General features: G+C 31.7%; 1 protein-coding gene and 1 long non-coding RNA gene across 5 annotated transcripts; both read right to left on the bottom strand.

Annotated features, from left to right (window-relative positions):
• Nucleotides 1–1,901: 1,901 nt before the first annotated feature.
• LOC149876827 (uncharacterized) lies at nt 1,902–2,657 on the bottom strand. The gene has a single exon (XM_090074931.1). The coding sequence runs from the start codon at nt 2,655–2,657 to the stop codon at nt 1,902–1,904; it is 756 nt and encodes a 251-aa protein (XP_089931057.1).
• Nucleotides 2,658–11,115: 8,458 nt separating this feature from the next.
• LOC149876826 (uncharacterized) lies at nt 11,116–13,636 on the bottom strand. Of its 4 annotated transcripts, none has more exons than XR_016448466.1 (4): nt 13,499–13,636; nt 13,098–13,218; nt 11,467–12,731; nt 11,116–11,217 (listed from the first exon to the last, which is right to left on the bottom strand). It is a non-coding gene; the product is annotated as an uncharacterized LOC149876826 (long non-coding RNA). The 4 variants fall into 4 exon arrangements; XR_016448465.1 differs by having other exon boundaries at nt 11,467–12,682; XR_016448464.1 differs by having other exon boundaries at nt 11,467–12,682; nt 13,098–13,628.
• Between the last annotated feature and the right edge of the window lie 940 nt (nt 13,637–14,576).

Genomic DNA, 14,576 nt, shown 5'->3' with positions numbered 1-14,576 from the left:
TAGCTCTCAGGGGGGATTCACTCTGGCTTATGAAATTATCCAACGCCACCGGAGAGTCCAGCAAGTTGGTTCACTAACTAGCTATTTGATATTAATTTTGCATGTGACAGTCTGAAATATGTCGTAATCGCCTGTCGCAGCTCTGTGAACTTCGCGCGACAGATAGAAAAAACTCTACCAAGTCTCAATCCTCTGAAAATAGAAATAGCGATATAAAATAGAAGGGAGGAACAACTTGTTATACTCTAATGGTATATCCCCCCACAGGATGTATGAAGAAACATGTTGCTGCCTTTCTGGTTTTAATTACAACATTTCTCATGAGACAAACATGGTTAGTTATGAATTATCCACCCTGACCATAACCTTTAATGATTGGTAAGTGGGTACACGACAGCTCCGCGCAATAGATTTCCAAAGCACTAGCAATCAACACCTGCATGGCTCAGGCTTGAAAATAGGAAACAGCAGTAACGGTATAATCATAAATATAACCCGTACTTCGCCTGGAGCTGCGTCTGTCGATATTAACGTGTTCATCGTGCTTAACGCTCTAGCAAAGTTTAATGGTGGTTGCTTCATAAATGCCGTTTATTGAGGGAAAATGTCGCAGAGGCTACTTCAACCTTGCCACCGTCAACTCACCCGTATACCCTGTCGCGCTAGAGGTTGTGAGACCTAGTGCGTTGACCTAAGAATAGAGTGGAAGGTTCGCCAAGCCAAAGGTTTCTGCCCCTAGCCGCTGGGTCTACCTCAGAGGGCTACCTCGGAGGGCTACCTCGGAGGGCTACCTCGGAGGGCTACCTCGGAGGGCTACCTCGGAGGGCTACCTCGGAGGGCTACCTCGGAGGGCTACCTCGGAGGGCTACCTCGGAGGGCTACCTCGGAGGGCTACCTCGGAGGGCTACCTCGGAGGGCTACCTCGGAGGGCTACCTCGGAGGGCTACCTCGGAGGGCTACCTCGGAGGGCTACCTCGGAGGGCTACCTCGGAGGGCTACCTCGGAGGGCTACCTCAGAAGACTACCTCAGAAGACTACCTCAGAGGGCTACTTTCATATTGATCATTTTTAAGGTGGAAAACCCCTGAAAACTTTTTTTTGAGTAAATGTCAATATTTTATAAATTTAACTTCAAATACATAAAGTAAATAACAAAATTAACTGAAAAAGACAAAAAAAAATTTTTGGGTAAAATGGTAGCTGTAGCAGGTGCCAAAAACACTAAAATATTGAAAGACCCCGGCCAATGTATCTAAAGATGTACACAATTTTAACAAAATCTTTTTTGCATACTTGTTCTGACAAGGTAGTTCTGTGATATGAACGAAGCAGATTTTTCATAATAATTTTTAATAGGCTAATATATTGGACCAAAGTACATGTAAAAAATTTGACCGTATTTTATGACTTTGTTGACCTATTTAGGGACTGGATTCAATTTTTAAAAAAATCTGTCACGTTTAAATCACAGAAGACATTAAAACAAATTCATACTTAAAATTTTAGCTTTACACCACTTTTAGTTATTTAGATATGCTGGCCGGCGTCTTAAAAACTTTTCATCTGAAAAAAAACAGCTTTTAAAAATGCTAACAAAAAATTTCAAAATAGTATAAATAAATATGCAAATCTGTATATAATAAAAAATGTTAAATCTTAAAATGCACCAGTTTAATATGGGTTTTGCTCTTTTTCAAGAGATTTGTCATATCGACTCTTCTTTTTTCCACGAATTACTTGTCTGCGTTTCTTTGCTAGTTCTGTGTTTTTATATATGGCTAAGTATAATCGCTTTTGATTAATTTTCCTGCATCCTTTTTAATACTTTCAAGGTCTGATATTCATTTTTTCTAAAACTAAAATATTAGCTTGTCTACCAATGTTAAAATGGGCAACTGCATCTAAAGTGCAACATCAATAAAATTGGGCACATGGTCTGGAATAGAATTTAAATTAAGATTACTTTTCAAGTCTTTTAATTCTTGAGCCGCATCCATCATAGTGTCTTCAGCTACAGATTTTACTGCATTAGTTAGTTTTATAACAATTTTATTATAATTATTAGCAGTCATTGGTTTAGGCATGTCCATTAATGAGACAAATCCTGAGAATCCAGAATAGCCTTGACCACATGATCTCATAGCATATACAGCACTGGTATTAATATTAAAACTTTTTTGCGTATTCAATGTTGAGGTATAATATTCTCTTGAATAACCACATACACAGCAGTTAACATAAAGACAAGACGCTAGACCTTTTCTCTTGTTTTCATTTTCAGAGCGAAACAACTTAGATGACATACATTCTGGACATCTAAGGGTAGAAACTACAGAATTTAGTATTTCTAAATCTATAAAACGGTGTCCAGTAATTATATTACTTGATAACTTTGGTCTTGATGACGAAATCTTTTTTATTTTTCTAGCAGAAGCACATATTTCATCAGAATTAATAAATTTAAAATTAACTGGTTTCTCTATATTTACATTTACATCTTCAACACTTGTAGTAACATTTGTGTTCATATCTACAATATTCGATTCCATATTTACATCCATATCAACATTATTTATAACTAAGTTCTTTTTTACATTAAATATTTTTTTCCTTTTATTATTTTTAGCTCCTTGTTTAACTCTGCAAGCCTTAGCCATTATAGAAGATTTATGATATATTTATGACCTTTCCAGTAACTGTTTTTATACTCAAGTTGTTTTATACAATGGAAAATACAATATACTTGATAAGATATATTTTTCATATAAAAAAATAGGATTTTGGACTATTTTTTAGTAAAGGCAAAAAATAGTGCCGTTGTTATGGCGGTTGTTAGGGAAGCTTAAAATACTGGGGTTCAATTAAATCTATTTTAATGAAGATCTATAGTGAATTTTCAAAAATGGTTTTCAGATGGTGAATCTCTGATAAATTTTGCTCAAAACAAGAAAATTTTTTTTTTTTTCAAAAATTTCATATTTCTGAGGGGTTTTCCACCTTAATTGTGTTTTGATTCTGTCCACCAACTCGTTTTCATTCATTGACACACAACCTTGCTTATAAACCATATCATCTACAATCGACTAAAAGTCCATTGGATTCATATGGTTCGGCACAAAAGGTGCATTGTGCTCATCGATCCAATCTGTTGTTGTTTTGTATAATGGGATGTGGCTAGGTTAGGCTAAACTGGCTAGCGCCAACCATAAAAGGACCTTTGGTTGTTGCATGAGTAAGTTACGGGGCAGTTATTATTTCAAAATGTAAAGTATTTTTCTTTATCAATCACGATTAAATTTGCTTCCTTCGCCAAACACCTTCGCAGTTTTGACATAGCTGGCATTTGTTTGAGTTGCTGCAGACTGTACTTCGGAGCGGGTGGTCTCTTGTGATATTTAAAAACTAATTTTTTAAAATTTTGTAAGACAATGAACTTTGAAGCGAGTTTTCTTTAACTCGCTCTAACAGAACTTTCCTTAAAATTTTTCAATTTTTGTAGCTGTATTTTGTTTGTTTTACTTGAACGAACTTTTCTTGTCTTATTTTCACATAGTAGGCCATGTTCAAAACGTTTAGTTGATATAAAAGGCCGGCTTTATACCAGCTAAGATAAAGCTAGCCTCTACAAATACCAATATTCGAGCCAGCTTTACCACCATACTAATCCTAAGTCAATCTCTGATCTAAGACCAGAATCTGCGGCTCAGACAATAAGCAATGAAGATTAGGATTAGTTGATGGAATATTTGGAGTTTTCTGGGTTTGAGCCTGCAGGAGAGGTAGCTGAAGAGCTGCCGGTGTTTACCATTTACAAGAGTATTGACCTACAAAAGACCTATAGGGCCATTATCTTACCAGGTCATTAGCTAGAGTTTGATACGCACGCGTTCCAGAATGGCATTGCTCCCCGCATTGGTGAAGTGTTGGAAAAGGAGATTGAGGAGGATTGGCGGAAAGTTTCGCTCATCCTCATAGCCGAAGTGGAAAATCCTATCTATATCCCAAAGCGCTCCGCAAATCCAGAAAAAACGCACTATGTCTGGATTAAGGAACTGACAATGATCTGCTGTCAGACAAGCAAAAATAAACATCGGAAGCACCTTTGCTGCCGCTGCTTGCATGTCTTCCCGAACACGGAACTGCTGGAAGCCCACAGAGGAGATTGTCTAGGTATAGTGGAAAAACCCTAGAGGACCGTGATGTCAGAGGCCAACAAAAATATACTGAAATTTACCAACGAGAAAAAGCAAAAAAAGCAAAAAAAGCCCGTGCCTTTCATTATCTATGCAGTCTTTGAGTGCCTTAGATAATGAAAGGCACGGGCTTTTTTTGCTTTTTTGCTAAAGCGCCCCAGCTGACCCCGAAAAAAGCTCAACACGCCTCTTATCAAAACAGGTTTCTTATAGCTACTGTTAAAAAAAGGTTGCCAGCGATGGGCAAAGTAAGGGCCTCTTCTTATATCGCCATAAGGGTGCGGTTGAGCAATTCTTGTACAGCCTACGGGGTAGAGCTGGCCAAGATAACAAACCTCTTCGAAGGTAGAGACAAAATAATAGACTAGAAGGATTGCCAATTCTTTGGAAAAGCGACAGACTGTTTCGTTTGCGACAAACCCTTGAATGTGGATTAGGTGCTCAACCTCAGCTCCACAAGTAGGAGGTACAGAGTAGCCGCCAGTTATAGGTATAGCACCAAAAAGTAGGCCAGCGTGCGCGCAAACACAAAGCTTTCAATTGCCTTTCATAACCTGAGGGACTATGACGGGCATCTTATGATGCAGGCCATTGGAAGAGATATGGAAAACGAGGAAATAAGCTGCATCCTCAACACCATGGAGAGTATATGATCTTTTCTATTCGCCAGCTGACCTTCATCGTCGTGACTCATTTGTAAATAAGACCTGTCCCCAATCATGTATTTCCCAATTCATTTGCCTCCTTGCAAAAGCCAGTCTATTTCTTCGGTGGTTTACAGACAATCTGGGACTAGTAGCTGCTGCTCGAGGTCGAAAATTTAAAGCAAGAAGTCTTCCAAGGGTGTACGACTCCGCATAATCTCCATTAAATTTGTGTTATCGGTGACGCAAAGGCTTCTGGGATGTGTAGTACAGCCAGATTGTAAACAAAAGCCACAGAATACCTATAATCGTTTAACTTAAATTGTGTGATTGGTTGATTAAGTCATTTTAAATTGATTTTTCTTTGGTTTTACTTTTTAGTTAACTAAATATATTAAAGATCACCTAATCATGTCCGCTGAACTTTGTGCAGCTGTTAATTGTCAGCATAAACGAGGGGAAAACGTAGATAAAAATGTGTCATTTTTTCGATTTCCAAAAGACAAAAAAAGGTTGGTCGCAACTTGATTCTAACGACTTTTTAAAATTTCTTTTGTTAGTTAAGAGATTTTCAAGAAGTATTAGGAAAGCTGGATGAATTATACTGTGAACTGTTTCTGGTATGCACGTTTCAATCCTTAACTACCCTCTTCAGTATGCTAGAAGGTTTATTACATAACTGTATGGTAGACAACTTTTGAGCCTTTTTTGGCCCAAAATTGTACAACTGTTGTATGGATTGTTAACTGAGCTCTGCAAGTGCAAAACAACTCAGACGTTCCTTCTAGTATTGAAACTAATTGATATGTTTTAAGATATTTTTTAAAATAATAATAATACATTATATATATATATATATATATATATATATATATATATATATATATATATATATATATATATATATATATATATATCTGTGTGTGTGTGTGTGTGTGTGTGTGTGTATGTATAATTATTTTAATTTCAAATTTAAAAAGTGGGTTATCAATTGCCGCCGTCAAGATCTTGACAACAAAACTTCAGTAGAACTGAATAAATCATATGCTCTATGGAGTGAACATTTTGAACCAACCCAGTATTACAAACAAATATTGGAGGCAAAAGGACAATTTTATCAGCAATCCCAACCATCTTCAATGTACCAAATCCTCTTAAAAAAATCTCTGTCAAAAGAAAAGCACCTTTAGAACGATTTCTAGTTCAGCCAAGAAAAAAAAGTAAAAAAATCACAAGTGAAGAGTTAACAATTTTTCATAGTGCAGACACTGGACATTCAGAAGAATCTGATGATAAGGAAAAAACTACAAAAAATTGAGAAAGCTTCAAAAAGCCTTACACTTAAATCGTGTGAAAATTTATCGGTTAAACAAAAAAATATTGTTTTTAAAAGCGCATAATATATAAAGCGCAAAGTCAAACACAAATTGTGTTTCAGAATCAGATTTCACAGTTGCAATAACTTTAGAAGCATGTGTTAATCTAGTTAATGAAAAAAGTAATATAGTGAATAGTTCACTATTCAACGAAACAAAATTAGCCCACAAAAGTAATCTAAATCCTCCAATGCAAATTCAGGGTTCAGTTTTACAAATTTATTCTGAAACTGTAGAACTGATTATGTGTTATCTTGCTGGTTGGCTAATCCAAAAAGTGTCTTTATGTCAATTATGCAGAAACATTTTGTCTCAGCCACCTTCTGAAATCTCTGGTAATCCTTATGAAGAGTTTATCAGTATCAAGAATTGTAATGGAAGAATAAATTATTTACAACCAAATTCTTTCTTGTATAAAGCTGTACAAACTATGGAAGCTATTTTTCTTATGCACATTAAGAAAATATTTGCATACAAATATCTAGCAGGAACTATTATTGAAGCAATCAAGAAAGACTGCAAATTTACTTTCATTTATAATCTTCATCCTGAACATGCATTGCATTTGGAAAAAAAACTGATCCACAAATTTGTTGATATGCGGATTTATTATTATGTCAAGTTTTACAATCACAACATAGCTCCACGTAACAAAAAATGCCCTAAAAAAATGGCTCGTGTTCTTCATAAGTAGATATTATACTTAGTTGAAAGAAACTTAATTGAAATTATTTGTTAGTATCTTACAGTTATGTTACAAACCTACTAGCATACTGTAGAGGGCAGTTAACAATTAAAATGTGCATATCAGAAATAGTAATGCATAATTCAATAAAACTTGTAAGTCAATTATGTATTTCTTTTTTAAATAGATAGAAAAAACTTAATTATTACTTACGTTTACCTACGTTAAATATAATACCACTTTTTTTATTCAAATAAATAACAAACGTAATAGTTTAAAAAGCTATTATTATACTACTATGCTTGCATTATTTATTATATTTCAGCTCTATCAGCGCTGTTGAAACAAAGCATTTGCTTTTAAGTAGATTAAACCTGAAGTTATGTATTTGTAAAAGTATTATTGTTTACAAATCTGGCTGTACTAGGCATCCCATAATTCCCGTTGACCGAATAACACTAAAATCCGCGAGTCGAACACCCTTGAAGTCTTCTTTCCTAATGGTGTCTTGACTAAGAGCAGTTCCATGAACCTCAGTAAGTTGTATTTGGAGACTTCGTGCAATAGTGAACCGTTCTTTCAGTGTCCGAAAAATTAAAAATTGGTGCTCCACGGCATTTGTAGCTCGTGGTCTGCCATGACCAAGTCGTCTAGCGTGATTATTGGTCTTTACAAACCTTTATAGAACCCTAGCGACTATTGTATGAGACAGTCCAAATGTGTTGCTCAAATGTCATTCATCTTTTGTACTGTTAAAACAATATAAAACCAGTGCATTTCTTTTAGAAGTGAGGTTTAGTTACAGCAAAACATGCTACTTATGAAAAGCTGCTGTAATTTCGAAATAAAATAAGGGAAACGGAATAAAGCCTACAAAAGTCGTAATAATAAACATTATGCATGTGCGTATGTATGTGCATTTTTCCAGCGATTATTTCTAATCAAAAAATATTTCAATTATTTTGGATTATTGCTAATCAAAATTTGATTCAGTTTTTTGTTACATTTTTTCTAGATATTATTTTGGTGAAAGTTTCGGATAAACAAATTTTTAGCTTCTAATGCCAGTTCAGAATATGTTCTGATCTATTTTTTTAAAGTACTCAGCTATTTGGAATCCAGGTTTTAATAGCTTTCTTAAGTTTGGTATTCAAAGCCTACCAACTTCATTGATCATTGTTTGAGTTACTGATCATAAATCATGTATTAATCAACCTCATTAAAAAGTTTTGGTCATGAATTGACCCCTAATAAACAATCCTCAATCATTTGGCTATTTGAAGCAATAACTGATATTTACTGGTTAAAAGAGCCTTACGAGGTGTGCATGAGACTGTCCAAGTTTTAATGCTCCTCTATGTTATTAACCATATAGAGGCTACTTTAGTTGTTAAAACTTTGTTTTGTTTCTCTTTAGGATATTAACTCGATGAAAAATTTTCTTTAAGACAATTTCTGAACGCACATTTAAAATTTTATAAACTATTTATCTGACTTATTTTTTTTGTTAGTTAAACAACCTATTGATTTTTTTTAAGTATCTAAACCTTTTAGTTTAGCGGATCGAAAATGGTCGAATTAATTCTAATTAGTTCTAATTATTCGGAAATGTTGTTATTGTTTTGAGAATCTTTTTTAAGTATTCTTCAAAACTCGTTTTTTGAAGCCTAAATAAAATATAAAATTATCCATATTAAATTGTAAGTCATCTAATGTTAAATATAGTTAATTTCAGCCAATCATTATCTTTTATATTTTTTTGTTGGTAAGCGCATAATTTTTAAGCGGAATTCAAGTTGCATTTAGAAAAAAAGTAAGTTTTTGAAATCATGAATTAAAAATAGGTCTGTCAATGAACTGTTTCAGTTCGATTTTAATTTTAATTTTTAAGAAACAAGTTTTAGTAGATTCACTTTCACTGATATTACAAAATGCAAGGAAAAGTCAGTGGAGCAATTAAATTAATTTTAAAAAGTTGTTTGGTTCGATGAAAGTAGTTTTGTTTCTATGTTTATTTCTTTAATAAGGGCAACAAGGAAATCTTCGTTTATGTTAATGGTTTTGAATTATCTAATCATTAAAAGTTTCATTTTAGTGCACTAAAATGTCAAATATTTGTTTCAGTATTGTTTCTATACACTTTTCTATCGAGTTGGAATTGCTTGCTTCAGGGTTTTCTCTATTTGTCTACCAACACTGTTCTTTTAAATTAAGTGACAATATCCTTGCAAAGGAAAATGCATCACTTACACATCTAACCTACCACTATTGTAGTGAAAAGATAGTGGTATCCAACATCAAATTAAGTGGTCTCCGTCATCAATCCAATTGCAGCCATCATTAAACCGATCCAAACAAGTGCTTAATGGTACATATCATCAAACCAAAAAATTGTAGGTTTTTATCAATAGATTTCGAATCTCTTTTATCGCTATTCCTTTTTTTGAAGAATTTTTACTTATACTCTAACTAAAGCCATTAAATCCTTTTTACCATCATTTTTGAGCCTCTCTTCTACGACCAAGGAACATTTTTCCTGAACTTATACCATTTAGTAGAGATATTAATTCTTGTAATTTAGATTTAAGACCACAGTCACTAAAATCTTCTTGAGGTCTTAATGTTACATGTTATATTTTCTTCGAGCCAAGATGAATAGCTGCATAGGAATAGATCTTTGTACCTTGCTACACTAGCCCACCTAAGTCAAAACATCGAAAATCAAAAGTTTAAATTTCGAAATTTCGAAATTCTAAAAAATTAAAAATAACTAAACAAAAGTATTTTAACACGAAATATACCGCTTCTTGTTAGAGATATACCGCTCCTTGTTGGAATTAAAATTTAAACAAAAACTAAAGTCTTGTTACAAAATGTTATAAACTATAATTAAACTAGATTACATCGACATTAAAAACATAAAGTTAGGTTTAAATTTTAAGTACTAAGTGGGTTCTTGTCCTTCGTGATTTGCTTTACAAAATAAGGCCTTTGAATAGGTGTGCGAATAGGTGTGTGTGATCTTCTAAGTACACAACAAATTATTCTTTATAAATTTATTCTTTGCATTTAAAAAATTATACTTTATAATATGTTTATTTTAGTAGTAACATATTTAAAAATACTTGCTATAACTGTTTAAAATTTTTGTACGTAGTTGTTGTTATATATATTTATCTTGCTGGGATACAATGGCTTTATACATACACATTTTGTAAAATATATAGACAAATGTTTGTGAATAGCGATGTCGATGTTATACTTTTTTAATCGTACTTTCAAGTTCTGTTCAGCATTTGATCAATTCATTATCAACGGTTTATAAAATACTAGCAATAAACAACCCGTAAAACGGGTTATGGTCGGTCTGTTAATTTATAGTGGCTGTATTCCACAATTTAAAGTTGCGAAACCATAACTAATACCCTTTTAGAAAAACGCCTTCAAATTTAAAAAATTAAACCATCTGTAAAGTTAAAATAAAAAGTATGCGGAGGTAAAATAATTTACCAATTATTTAATATTGAGTAATTTACCATTGACATAGGTCATATCAGTGTTAGGCAGAACCATTTTCCTCGATATTACCAAGTTCAACGCAATACGTTTTTAGTTACTGACTCAAAATGATAACACTTCATAATGCTTTAAATTGACGAAAAAGTGAAGCTAAATTCTTGTGATATTTTTTATAACATGAACTTTAATTTATAAGATTAATATAAAGCGAACGTTAATTATACATGAATTATTAACTTTTTGGTATCCCCTTGATACATGTTTCTTTAAAAAAGGAAACTGTCTTTAAAACGTTAAGTTCTCTTCAATATTTTGACACTAATAAAGGACCTCCCTTCCCCGTTTTTGCCGTTTTACCTTAATGGTGGTCAGGAGAATATTTTTATTAAGAGTAGTCAAGTTTTTGATGAAGACCTTTTACCAGAATACCGAAATGTAAAACAATCATTTACGTGTATAAGAATTTTTTCTTTTTAATATTTATAAGAATTTAACATATATAAGAATTTAACATATATAAGAATTTTTTCTTTCCTCAAAAGTGTTGCAAATGCAAACAAAGCTAATTAATTAGTTAAAAACCTTATAAAATTTAAGTAACTCGATATTTGAAAAATGCGCTAAACTACAATATTAACCACCAAATTACGTACAGCAAATTATTAGGCTTAAAATAGAGAAAACTTTAAAAAAAATTGAACTAATTGCATACATTTATATCATTTTAACTGACCAAAATTTACAATAAAAGGTAATCAGGTTTCTTTTTATAAATCGTATAAATGCGTCAATCGTAAATCCTAAAGAAAAATAAAAATGGAATTATGATACTATAATTACAACAACAACAAAAAAAAACAAAAATAAAACACCGCATAAAAACTGCAAATCGATGTACCTATTTATAGTAACCCATTTTGACATGGCGGTTAATATAAACATTTATCGAAAATGTAACAACAAAATCTGTTTCGAAGTACAAAAGGATTAACAATACTATATATGTATATAAAAATAAAACCAATTTAAGATATAAATTGCATTTTTACCATGTTGTCTTGGCTTTCAGTAAATAAATAAAAGCAGTAAGTTCCAATAATGAAACAACCTATTATTCATTTTTTACAATAGTCACCAACATGAAGGTGTCTATTGTTAAAAATGAATACCAACACAAAACATCACAATAATAACACATAACAATAGAATATTTACATCCTTGATCCTAAAATCCAGTGAAGATAACAAACCAAATTAAAATATGAAAGGCAAAATTAGAAAACCAATTTAAAGTTAACTATATTTATCTTTTTACTAAACATATAAATACATAAAAGTATATTTGTTTTTATGTTCAATATTAATTATTCAATTACTTCAAATTTAGGACATGAAAACACCCTGGATTTAAAGATCAAGGTTGCATACTCTCATACACATTACGCTAAACATTAAGAGACATTATTATGTGTTTTGAGAATAATTAAAAAAGACTACACAACACAACCTAGCTCCAAAGCAGTAACTCCGCCTGGCACTAAATGCTGCCAAGTCACAACTCTGCTATAAGTACATCGCTTGGGTGGCAAGGTTATCAATCTTGCTCAACATAATGCCAAATCACATCACTTTGAAAACATGGAAACAACATAATTTAAACATATATACAACTATAAACAAATATGGTTTTATATAACACATTTGATTAATAATCTTTTCAATTTGATGAAGAGTAGCTTGTTCAGCTATTAGAAGTGGGACTGAGTGGTGAATGAAATCTTCCATCATAAAAAATTTGTATGTATTCCAGAGATGTAAAGGATTGTCAGATTCACAAAAGGTCAAAATAATTGAAAACAACTGTCTAATTTTCTTTGGCATGTCTTAAAACCGCCTCAGAAAGAGTATTCTGCCATTCAGTGTCATCTTGCAACAGACCTTTCAAATCACATGCTACACAAAACGTTTCAAGGACAATACCATTAACAGTATGCACATCCTCCCAAGATGTTGCTCCTTTTGCTTGCAAAAGTAACAGTCTAAGAAAAAACTATTCTCCAGTTGGATTAACTTTATACATTCTTACTATCACCTTATTACCACCCCTTTATCTAACCTTCCATTTACAATGTTTATCATCAAATATAAAGTGATAAGGAATGTCTACATACGAATAGCAATATGCTCTTTCATTTTCAGTATTTAACTTAAAGGTGCATATCACGCTGAGCTGCACGATCTAAAGCCATATGTTCTGCTCCTTCTCTAAAATACATTAATTGATTTTCAGGTAGATGTTTACCAAGTCACAGCACTTTAAAAACACGGAAAGAGCATAACATAAACATATGTACAAACTATAAGCACAATAAATGTGTTTAAATATGTATATAAGGTTAAATATATACTAAAATAAATAAATACCTTACATACATATTTAAACACATTTTTAAAACAATTATGTAACACATATTAACACATACACAAACAGTAAAAAAACACTTTACATTATTATAAAAACACATTGATAAAACAACTATAAAGCACTTATTACCACATACACATACATATCAAAAAAGCATATATGCAAACAATAAACGTGTGCAAACAAAAATTCTAAAAATGATGCAAGAAAATTTAAAAAGATACAAAATATATATTTACAAACAATTCACTTTACCTTCTTTTTTTTCTCATAAGAACTGTAATCTTCATAACAACATTTAACCTTTACATACAATAACATGTCACATGCATTGTCAGTGTTGGCACACAATTTTAATTTTTTTTTTCTAAATTTTCTAAAAAAGAACAAAAATAGTTGATAGCATCACAGAAATTTCAAAGTAAAAATAACAATTTTATGGAAACAGCAATAGTATAACTTTAAATAACATCCATACCCCTATTTTCCTTCTAAAATATAAAATAATAAAAATAAAACTGCTAAAAGAAAAACTAAAACAAACAAAATCTAAACGATTTAAAAAATTAAAATCCTTTCTACTTTATCTAATAAAAGTTTTAATCCTTTCTACTTTATCTGATAAAAATGTATATATAACTATTTCATATACTTACTTCAATTATAATATGATATATAATTGATTAAGATGATTCTTTATGTAATATATCTAAACTAATAATTAAATTCCAAAAGGAAAAAAGATTTAACTCGCTCAAAAGATCTTTCTCCAATGGCCGCGTGCATTTGAAGAACGCGCTCTACCAAAGCCTAGTAACTAATTCAAAGCCTAGGAACAAATGACGAAACGACGTTGAACATTAAACATTAAACGTTAAACATTAAGCATTTCTGTAGGAATTATATTATGATGCTTGTATATTTTCAATCTTATAAGCTGTATTTAATTAAATTAAATTATTAAGGGCATCAAATAGTTTTAAAAATTAATTCTAAATAACAAACTTATTTAAATAAATCACGTTTTTCATTGTTATACTTTGCACGTACAAGTTACATTTCAATAGTACTTAACACTTCAATTGAATTTATTTCTACATTGTTACTTAATTATGTCTAATTGCTCATTTCCTCAATAAATTTAGTAACTTGGTGATTTGTAATAAATATTATATTTATTTTTTACTGAGGGGTTTTTCTTCATGTTTTTCTTCTCATATTTAGTTTTTACATCATGTAATATGACTTTTTTTCAACAATCCAAGTTACCTTTTTTTTTTTTTCGGGTTTTTAATGTCTCTACTTTAAGTAAGATTTTATGTGTGATGTTTATTTTTGTTATATTTAACAAAATGTGTTTTACTAATTGCAGTTAATAAATAATAGTAATACTGTCTGTCCTGTTTGTTGTATTAGTAATGGCTATATTACTTGCTCGATATTTTCGAAAGGATGAAAATAATGGAAGCTTTAAGTGACTAAACTGTCCTTCAGTTTTTAAAATTCAAAAAACGGGAACAACAAGCCACTTATGGAAACATTTAAATGACAAGCATAAAACTATTCATTTATAATTGATTGAAGAAAAAAATGTAAAAAAAGCTGAAAAACGGCCAGCCAGTGAACAAGTTATTGTGCTGGGTGAAGTGAAAAAGTGAGACAAAGTGAATTGACTTCTAAGAGCAACAAGTCAATAGACAGTACTTCAAGAAAAAGTTATGATGATGCAATACT

The sequence above is a fragment of the Hydra viridissima genome, unplaced genomic scaffold (genome assembly GCF_058129835.1).
Source record: "Hydra viridissima isolate aposymbiotic clone 2 unplaced genomic scaffold, HvirCarnegie_v1 scaffold_18, whole genome shotgun sequence".
NCBI classification, from domain to species: Eukaryota; Metazoa; Cnidaria; class Hydrozoa; order Anthoathecata; family Hydridae; genus Hydra; species Hydra viridissima.
Note: the sequence above shows the minus strand (reverse complement) of the source record. Positions and strands in the feature narration are given on the sequence as shown.